The sequence below is a fragment of the Cucurbita maxima genome, unplaced genomic scaffold, assembly GCF_002738345.1.
Source record: "Cucurbita maxima cultivar Rimu unplaced genomic scaffold, Cmax_1.0 Cma_Scf00018, whole genome shotgun sequence".
Classification (NCBI taxonomy): Eukaryota; Viridiplantae; Streptophyta; class Magnoliopsida; order Cucurbitales; family Cucurbitaceae; genus Cucurbita; species Cucurbita maxima.
The window spans coordinates 4,398,318-4,408,410 of NW_019272034.1; the positions used below are offsets into that span (position 1 = coordinate 4,398,318).

Here is a 10,093-nt window from a genome sequence, read left to right on the forward strand (position 1 = left end):
TAAAAAAAAAATTATACTTATCTACCATACATGTTACATTAATAACTAAAATTTCGTAAAGCTCAAATATCAAATATTCACAAGTTACATCGCATTGATTCCAAACATTAAATATTTTAATTCTTGGTAATAATCATAAAAAGGTTAGGTTGTAACACTATTTTTAGGTTATATGGATTAATGTCAACTTGTAAACCCTCAAATTTTCAATTTTTCAAATATTCAATCCAACCCAAATCGAAGTAAAGAACTAACCCAACTCAATATTCATGGTCTGGGTTGGATAGCTCAAATTGGTTGAGTTCTCGAATTATTAGAACACCCTTAAAGTTTCAGTAGTCGCTAGGTTTGCAAAAGCCCGTGAAGTTATTAAAAATTAGAGTTTTTCTACTCGAATACCAACTTGAATCTAAATACGAAGTCCTCTTATATGAAAGAACATATACCGATATAAACAGTAAATATACACACAATACAAAACAAAACATATAAAGGAAATACAACATATTGATCAATCTTGACCATATGCGGTGGAAATAATTCGGAAGGGCAAAGAAAAACTTGATAATGAGCATGCAAGGAAACTCTATGTATATCAATATATTGATATAACAGATATCGTTGATATACAATCATGCCTCAGCTAATACCCATCATGGGAAAACATAATTGAAAAACAAAACAAAACAGAACAAAACAAAAGAATAGCCACAAGATCTTACATCTACCTCTATGGAGAGATGTGAAGGGTGGCATAAAAAGCTAAAAATATATGATTCGTACTCAAAGCCCTGATCATTACAGGAATGACTAAAAAGAAACTTTCAAGTTAGCCTTATTGCCATTTCTTGGAGGAGTACTCGCTTTTGTGAAGTATTAATTACATTATTAGATTCAGCACTCTCCAGAACATCAGTCATAATTGCAGCTGCGTGGCCTAGAGGCTCCTCTATTGCCTTTTTCAACATGAAGGCCTACATACCAAAATTTAAAGTGCGCATGAAATTCTCTTACATGGACGGCTGCATGCATAACTTATCTAGGCACATCTCATACACATTATTTTAAGGAGATGTTTTTACCTGAATTGTGAACATTATTATGGAGCTTGAAGACAGTACTTTGAAGCAACTTAAACAAGTATTAAATCATGGTGCTAAATGAAACATGGTGCTAAACCTAAATTGTAAATGAAAATTTTGAGAACAAGCCTCTGTTCACAACATAAACAGATCATCAACATAGGTAGATCAAGAAAACCAGTATATCCACCAAAAGCCAAATCTGTGAAATCAAATGTTTGAAAGTGACTAGGCTTAACACATTTCAGATTCTTGGGAGAAGCATAACGATAAATGTCCTCAGTTTGTAACTGTTTTACACGTCTTCTATTCTATTCACAACACGTCATGGATTGCAACTAAAAAAATGTCATGTGCTACTTGCATTAACAATAAAAATAATATCATGCATGATTTTTTTTTTAATCACAAAATAACATCATGCATAATTTTGTTTTTAATCACAGGGAGATAATGAGGTTTTTCATGTGACTTTGCACAAGTAACTGGCTGGTAAAGATCTTCTTTCAGTGAAGAGAGATGAAAAGAGAGAAGAGCAAGACCTGTCCATGGTGGGATATGACTAGAGTACACGGGTTCTGAAACCAAGGCTCTCCATCGATTTGAACAGGCAATGCTGCACACAATTGTATCCTAATCGACTTGCCCTGTGCAAGTCTTCTAGCTCGTGAAAGACCCACCTGTTTCATATAAACAAGTTGCAACACAACTCTTAAGGATGACCCTTGTCCCTTAACCCAACTCCACGGCAACTCAGAATTGTCCCTTTACGACTAAATATGAGATCCTAACATGTGATTTAGGATTGATACATGACCTAACACTAAGAAGCTTTGCATGATTTAACCATCCATTTTCCTAGGTCCCAAATCAACAATTTTCTCCTTTTAACTTTAGTTTGTAATGATTTAATCTATGTTATATCAATTTTGTACCATTTGGTCCTTGTACTTCAAAATTTGTAATGATTTAATGAAATTTCTTAAATAGGTACATTATGGTGTTTATAAACTTAAAAAAATTAAATTTTTACAAGACAATAATTAAAATTAACATTTAACTTGATGGAATTTTTCATATTGAAATTAAGTTGTGACAAATTTTAAAATTTTAAAATAATGGGACTAAATGGTTACGTACTCAAGTCCAGAAAGTACCAGAACTAAATGGTTCGTTGCATACTAAAGTTTGGGACTTTTGTTTTTTTAACCTTAGTTCTATTAAGTCTAATAGAAATTAAGAAGTTACATGGCTACTGACTTTCAGCTTCGAGCTTAAAATTGAAGCATGCAAATCCCACCCTAATGATTTTTATTTAGAATTAAACAATAAAACTACAAAACCCACCCATAATTAAAAACCCACTAAAGTCTTAAAGCTAACCCATAAGAGAGCATAGCAGCAAAAAACATGAGAAGGCATCATTACACGTGAAGGCTGGAAATAGATTCATCCTACTTAGATCCATCCTACTTAGATCCATCAAATTTGATCTGATATTTTCAGCAAACGGCATGATAAGATGTGGGGAATCGGGAACAGGACAATTGATTTGAATTACTGCATACCTGTAGCTTTCCGAGGTGCCAGGTTCCAGATATGCTGACAACTTCCAGTTCTTTATCATGCATGGACTGCGGATCAAAATTATCAGAAGTTTCATCCTCATTATGCCAAAGATCCACACCGCCCATGTAGCTTCCAATGTTCGTAACAAGCACACCTTCTGCATCCTGTAGATATTCAAATTAAAGGTTCAATTAATCGACCTCATGTAAATGAAAATTCAGGACAAGATCATCATACACAGAAACGTATGTATTAATACGTGTGAACGAAAAATCTCCAACCCCTTAACCGTTAGAAGAATTCACACCCATACACTAAAATGTTTCATCATGCTACTGAACATTAGCCTAGAACTTTTAGTAATGAATACAGTTACAATTAAGTAATGCTTCAGAACCAATGACTTTAAAGTTAAGTTATTACCTCAGGAACCTCTACCTCTACACCATCCACCTCCACCCGAACTTGCCATGGAATATCTGCAAATGACCTATCCATTATGCTCCTGGCTCCTTCTCTTGCATATAGAACTTTGTTCATAAACTGCAGTCATGTTAATAGATTCAGCTAAGTGATATGAACAACTCAAATAGCCTAAGATCAATTACACCAAAGAAGCAACAACTAGCAAGACCTTCTGCAAATGTAGACAAATACAGAACCATAAAGATAAAAGTTTCACTTCAAATAAAAAGAAAAGATAAAGTTTAATGCATACGAGCTGATTATCTTTTTGCAACCAACACAAAACTGACTTATCCTAATTGAGAAAGCGTGCAAGCATGGGCAAGTCAACCACTAAAAAATACACGGGCAAAGTTATTGTGCTCAGAAGATATCTGTTTATGGGCATAATTTAAGAATTCGTAAAATAAATGAACAGACGTCATTCATAAAAGGAAAAAGGTATAATACAACAGAAAGAAAAATATTGAGAACCGATTATATCTCTAACAGAAGTGGTCATTTTATTCAATACATAAGTTACATAGAGAAGTATTAACAAGTGTGTATTAGATCATTGATGAATTTGCTAAAAAGTAGTGCACTTGAAGACGGGGAAGAAAAATATCAGAACTATTAATATGTACACAACTGAGCTATAGAAGTATCCGAACAAAATTATTATTGTTGGAGCTACGTAAAATTTTATGGAAATGGGGACAGAATTCTCTCCACACTCAAATCTTTCCTTTTCTGGAGGAAGAGATGTTTTCACTTCTTAAGTTGAGTTATTTTGGAATCTCTACATAATGTCCTTATATAGACCTTTTGAAACATCCTTCCTGATCATTCATGTACCAAATATTAAATAATAAATTTACTTAATACATGTACTAATCATGTCATGAATCTAATACATGTATAAACTAATGAATCCCACTCTAAAATGTATCCAATAAACTTCATTGTTTAAATTGGTCCGTGTGCACCCATTTAGTTAATGATGAATTAAGTTTACTTATCAACACCCCTCCTTAAACTTAATTCTCCTCCATTCTTCATGCTGAGTAGACGTCTTATCTTCACCATAGTCCATCCCTGCCTTTTGTTGATACCCATTTGCATCGAGTCTCGCCTGGTAGCACTCTATTCTACTTTGAGCATTCATCTTTTTCTTGTACACCCCCTTTACTTCAACGAGTTGATTTCCTTTTGGCAATTCAACCAATTGATTTTGTTTGATAGCTATTATTTCTTCATCCATGACTACTTTCCACTTCTCATCTTGTATAGCTTCTTCAAAAGTGACTTATTTAGCATCTGCTAAAAGACAAATTAAATATACTTCACTTGTCGAGTCATACAAATATTACATAGTGCGCATCCTCAGATGTCTAGGCTCGTCCTCGTCAATCACCTTCGCAAAACTTAGTAGTATAATCCATATTCGGTAGTCCATGCACCATCGCCAACTCCTTCAGGCCGCCAAAATGGAGATGACCAAACCTCTGATGCCATAATGACGAATTATCCTCTATGTCGACTTGTAGACACTTCTCCCGTCCGTTACACAAATTTAGGTTGTACATGCAATTTTTTATCATTTCGACTTGAGCTTCCAAACGCCTTTCACTATCCTTCAATTGTAGCAACCAATCTTTCATGGATATTGAGTATCCCTTCTCCATGAGTTGCCCCAATCTTAAAATGTTGCTTTTCAGATCAGATACGTAATACACATCCTCGATTGATTGAACATTCCGCATCATTTGCTTGTAAATAAAACATTGTGTCTTTGCCTTTAACGTGAATCTTTGATGCATCTTCGAACGATGCATGTCCACTTTTAACTTCTCACATCTCTTTGAGTAAGTGTTTGTACCCACACATGTGGTTGCTAGCCCCAGTATCAAGATGCCATGTTGTGTCATCGTCACAAGCAACATTTTTACGAGCAACATTTTTATAAGCAACATTCTTCAGCCCCTTTCTCAGCATTACACTCATTTGCATAGTGTCCATATTTCCCACAATTATAGCACTGGATTTGATTTGCACTTTTTTGCATAGTGCCCATGCTTGTAGCACTCGGACACTCAAATTATTTGTCTGGCTACTCTTCCACGACCACGTCCCCTACCTAGATAATTTTGTTGGCTCGAATGCCCCTTCTTCTCACAGAATCCACCTCGACTGTGGCCTCCAAAACCACGACCGTTGTTTTGACCTCCACTGCCTCGAGAGTTTTGTGTAAAACACCTTCTTTGATGGTCTCCTTGGCATGTTACGCTTCCTTCAGTGACTCATTCTTCCTCCATTCTTCCTCTTCTTACGTTGCTCATGTGCCTCTAGCGATCTAGCAAGATCATCAACAATTAGATCTACTATATCCTTCGACTCCTCAATGGCGCACATAACATTCTTAAATTTGTCAGTTAATGACCACAAAATTTTCTCCACAACCCCAACTCCCTGAGAGTTTCACCATTGCTCCTGAGTTGATTCACCACAGTTTGTACATGTGTGATGTAGTCAGATATGCCTTCCCAACTCCTTCATCTTCATCACCTCCAATTCACTACGTAGTGTTTGGAGTCGTACTTGCTTTACTTGATCGACCCCCTAAAAACTTTTTCCAACGTGTCCCATGCCTTTTTGGATGTTGTTGCACTTGCTATCTTCTCAAAATAGGACTCATCAACCACTTGGAATAATAAGTACAACGCAGTCTTGTCCTTCATCCGTGCTTGTTTTTGCATCATAATATCATTTACTGTCATGTTTTCGATTTGCTCCGATTCAATGTAACTGCCCACAACCACGTCCCACACATCTTGAGCTGAGCAAGACTCAAATCTGAATGTTCCAGTTGTTGTACGTGGCAGCGGTACACCACCCAATGACATCTTCCTAAAATTTGACATTGTCGATTCTAATACCACTGACATCTTCCTAAAATTTGACATTGTCGATTCTAATACCACTCTGTTGGAGCAACGTAAAATTTTATGGAATGGGGGACAGAATTCTCCCCACACTAAATCTATCTCTGGAGGAAGAGATGATTTCACTTCTTAAGTCGAGTTGTTTTGAAATCTCTACATAGTGTCCTTTCATAGGCCTTTTGGAACATCCTCTACCGCCATTCATGTACCAAACATTAAATACTAATCGTTATGATGATTTATCAATAATCTAATACATGAATATAACTCTAAAATGTCTCCAATCAACTTCAATTTTAAAATCTGTCTATGTGCACCATTTAATAAATGATGAATTAAGTTTACTTATCAATTATCAGACAGAAGTAAATCCTCTCAGGCTCAATAAAATGACCACCCTCCATTTTAGCTTTGTTTCTTGGCAACATAAAAATAAATTTTCATAAAAATTTCCACATTCTGGCACAAAAGAAGTAAGACACAAGTCTAATGTCCAAAATTTAATGATGCAAGATATAGAACGCAAAAAAGCAAACTGCCTTTGCTCTCTCAAAAAACTAACATACACTTTGAAAAGTTGTAATAGTAGCCATGCATGATTGCATAATGGTCAGCATGACCTATGTAATGGATTGTTTTCGAGGAGTTAAAGTTATCTGTCAAGTCTACAATTTTCATCACCTGGTTATAAAATTTTTCTGGATTTTCCTCCCGCAAATTATGTATGTCAAGGGCAACCTTCGCATCACATCCAATTCCTGCATTAGGGGACAAATTGGTAATAATGAAGTAAAAAATAAGCAAATGAAAGAAATTAGGGAAAAACACAGATGTGTGTGTTTCATTGGAGAACCCTGATGATGAGACATACAATTCCGATGTGCCCTAAAGTTGGTCTTAATGCAATCAATTATCCTAATAACAAAAAAAGGAATTACCAATAAAGCTTATTCATATACCGAGATAATTATTCATAAATTGTGGAGCTTTGAGCTGCTGTCCATGTTGATCCACTATTGCCACCTTCCAACGGTCAAGAACGGTCACTGCAGCATTTTCTACATGATGCAAGACCGTACAAAGACCTCCCTGTCTCTCCACTGAGCCCAAACCACCACCCCAGTTTAGTACTCTAGCGAGATCATTTCCTGTTCCAGCAGGAAGAATAGCAACTGGGGGAGGTGAAACAAAATTTTGTTTGTCTATACAATCTAGAACCCAACCAACAGTTCCATCGCCCCCACATACAAGAACCTTGAAGTGTGGCACCTTTCTGAATAAACAAAGACCAGATGCAGGCCCTTGTTCAGAACTCAACTCAAAAACCTGAAATATTAGCATACAGTCCATGACCATTAAACTCATGAACATCATTAACACTTGCAACGAAAATATAATTCGCAAGAGATTTAAGTTGCCCTACACATTTAAAACATTATTTTCTTTCTCATATAAAGATTTTGATAGACCAAGATATATATATATGCTCCAAGTTTCCACCAAATGCCATAAAGAAATAGAAGTTGTGTATAAGCTACACACAAAGCATGCCATCTACCACATTTATCACCAGGGACCAAACTAAGAGCACAGAGTAGTTTGAACAAATTATTCTAGGCTATAGTATACAACAGTCTACTTCTAAGTTAAAGCCTACTATAATAGAGTGGTGAAAAAGCGATACCTGGACAGGATTCAAAAGAATGTTTAACCGTTGCTTGAGAGAATCTCCACGACGGGCTCCACTTTTCTTGTTTATAAGTACTAGCAAGGGACGTGAATCTGGAGGAAACTCAATCACCTCGTATCTCAGGTTCATTCCTACTATATGGGATACATCTTTCTGATTGAATGAAGAATATTTTTTTATGTTTGGATTTGAAACATTTTTGTCATCTATATAACCATTTTGATGCTGAACCTCTGAAGTTCTGCTACCATTACAGTTTCTTTCAGTTCCATTATAACCATTAGCCGTGTGATGAGAATCAGCTGTGCTTTCAGTAGACAGACCACAAGTACTACCACTTGTTCCTGTATAAACAGATGATTTACGTCCATGTTTGTTCTTCTTCCCCTGACTCCTTATACTTGCACGCACCGAGGATGCAATCTCATTTGCTCCGTGGGTGATGGAACTCAAAAATCCACCAGAGGACGTCCTAATCGACTCCTTGACATAAAGTGGTGACAGAATCAACCTTCTAAATGAACCTAAGTCACAAATATCACCTGTTTCATTACACATACTACTATGGCAATCGACATGCACTAGACGTTGGCACCATAAGCAACACCATATTGGAGAACCACCAAGAAAAGACCCACTACATGGTTCTTCACAGTAACTGCAGAAAGAGGCTTCATCAGATTGATCAGTAATCTCAGTCCACCTAACAGCCCATTGGTGCATCACATGCTCAAAGCCGATCATAGATACACACTTGCAATCCTTTTGAGCACTAGAAGAACAGTTTAGGTGAGCTGCAGCACCACAAATGTTGCAACGGTGAATAAAACTATCTGAAGCAGCCGTAGGACCAAGAGTCTGTGAAGGGGACACAAACTTTAAGCATGCACAACAACTCAAATTCTTTCCACGAGATACAGATTCAAGAATCCAGTAGTGTGCAGCTACAGGAACTTTATTAGCTTTCTTTGGGTCTCTCTTCGACCTGGCTATAGCTTTCATCCAACTCAAATTGATATTTCTTTGCCATAGAAAGGCTGTAAGGGCTACGGTAAAAATTCCAATGATGGCAGCACTAAGGCAAGAAATAACAAAAATACGATCAGTTGGGTTCTTGCTATTCCAACTAGGGAACAACAATCCAATTTCCCAGGCCTCATCCATCCTTTTGGTCACGGATATGAAAAGAAAACCATCTAATGGCTGAAACAAGAAATTTAGCTCAAGACAAATGACAGCTTCTTACCGCCCAAATGTAGTCCAAATCAAATGATGAACCAAATCTTAATAATTTAGCCAACTTGATAATGACATTACCAATATATAGGTGGTAACTCACTATAAAATCTTTTCACATCTCAATATCACAGATGTAAACCCCCACCACATTTCCAAGGAATCAAATAAAATATTGATAGACAATCGCATACCACCTGAAAACGTGAAAGATAAACGTAAAAAAATGAAACCTCGAAAGTATGAACAGTACCATTAGAAGCAATGGAAAACAAATAGCTATCCTCTAAGTTTGAAAGTCAAGTATAATTCTATGAATATAACGAATACGAAGATCATAATAATGCTCCAGGTTTTGGATTAAGGAGAACAGGACATAGATTCAACAAGATTTACAAAGGTTAGCTCGATAACGGAATATATGAAGTATAATCAAAAGAACACCCCAACAGAGATCGATACAAAATTTTGACATAATTGAGAGATGACTAGACCGGAAATCCAATGAGACGCTTAGCAGCTAAGAATCGTAGCAAAAAAAAGGCAATAGCACAAACTATTCAAGTTCATGGCTCACTAATCGCGTTATAATGCTCATCTCAAAACAAGTACAAACCAAATTCATTTCATAAACAAGACGCAAAATCACGAAAAGCGGTGAAAATGGGCAACAGGATGAATTTAAACTTACTGAAAACAATGAATGAACAACAGGATCAAATGCCCCGATCACAGGAAAACCTAACTCGATCTTCGAATGGTACAAACGCGCTATTCCTTCAATCCTAGGAATCGAAACAAGTCCCAAATCCGAAGCTTTCGATGTCGGGAGAAAGGTTCGGATTTGAGAATTTTGAGATGGAAGTCTGGTGTTCTATCACCTTTCCTCCTTTGTTTTTTTCGTTTTTTTTTTAACCATTAATTTTCCAAATCAAATAAATTTTAGAATCTTTCTTATTTTAAATTGCCGGTTTATAAAATTAAGATTCCAACCAAAAAGAATGTTCTATATGGGCAGATAGCCACTGGACCCCACAGGGACCTTAGACGTGGCACATTTACATACGGACATGTGGATTTCACGTGGGGCTAATCTCTGTGCGAATCCCGCGGTGACTCGGCGGGCA

General features: G+C 36.5%; 1 protein-coding gene across 1 annotated transcript; it reads right to left on the reverse strand.

Moving 5' to 3' along the window:
- Positions 1–568: 568 nt before the first annotated feature.
- LOC111492833 (diacylglycerol kinase 1-like) lies at positions 569–9,874 on the reverse strand. Its single transcript, XM_023142310.1, has 8 exons — positions 9,658–9,874; positions 7,725–9,163; positions 7,000–7,366; positions 6,722–6,798; positions 3,075–3,194; positions 2,651–2,815; positions 1,625–1,762; positions 569–974 (listed from the first exon to the last, which is right to left on the reverse strand). The coding sequence occupies exons 2-8, from the start codon at positions 8,892–8,894 to the stop codon at positions 825–827; spliced, it is 2,187 nt and encodes a 728-aa protein (XP_022998078.1). The 5' UTR covers positions 8,895–9,163; positions 9,658–9,874; the 3' UTR covers positions 569–824.
- Between the last annotated feature and the right edge of the window lie 219 nt (positions 9,875–10,093).

Coding starts and splice junctions, on each gene's coding strand:
- LOC111492833 (XM_023142310.1), bottom strand. CDS start 8,894: ATGGATGAGGCCTGGGAAATTGGATTGTTGTTCCCTAGTTGGAATAGC. Junction 7,367..7,724: donor TTCTTTTGAATCCTGTCCAG/GTATCGCTTTTT, acceptor CTAATATTTCAG/GTTTTTGAGTTGAGTTCTGA. Junction 2,816..3,074: donor TAGAGGTAGAGGTTCCTGAG/GTAATAACTTAA, acceptor GAATATCTACAG/GATGCAGAAGGTGTGCTTGT.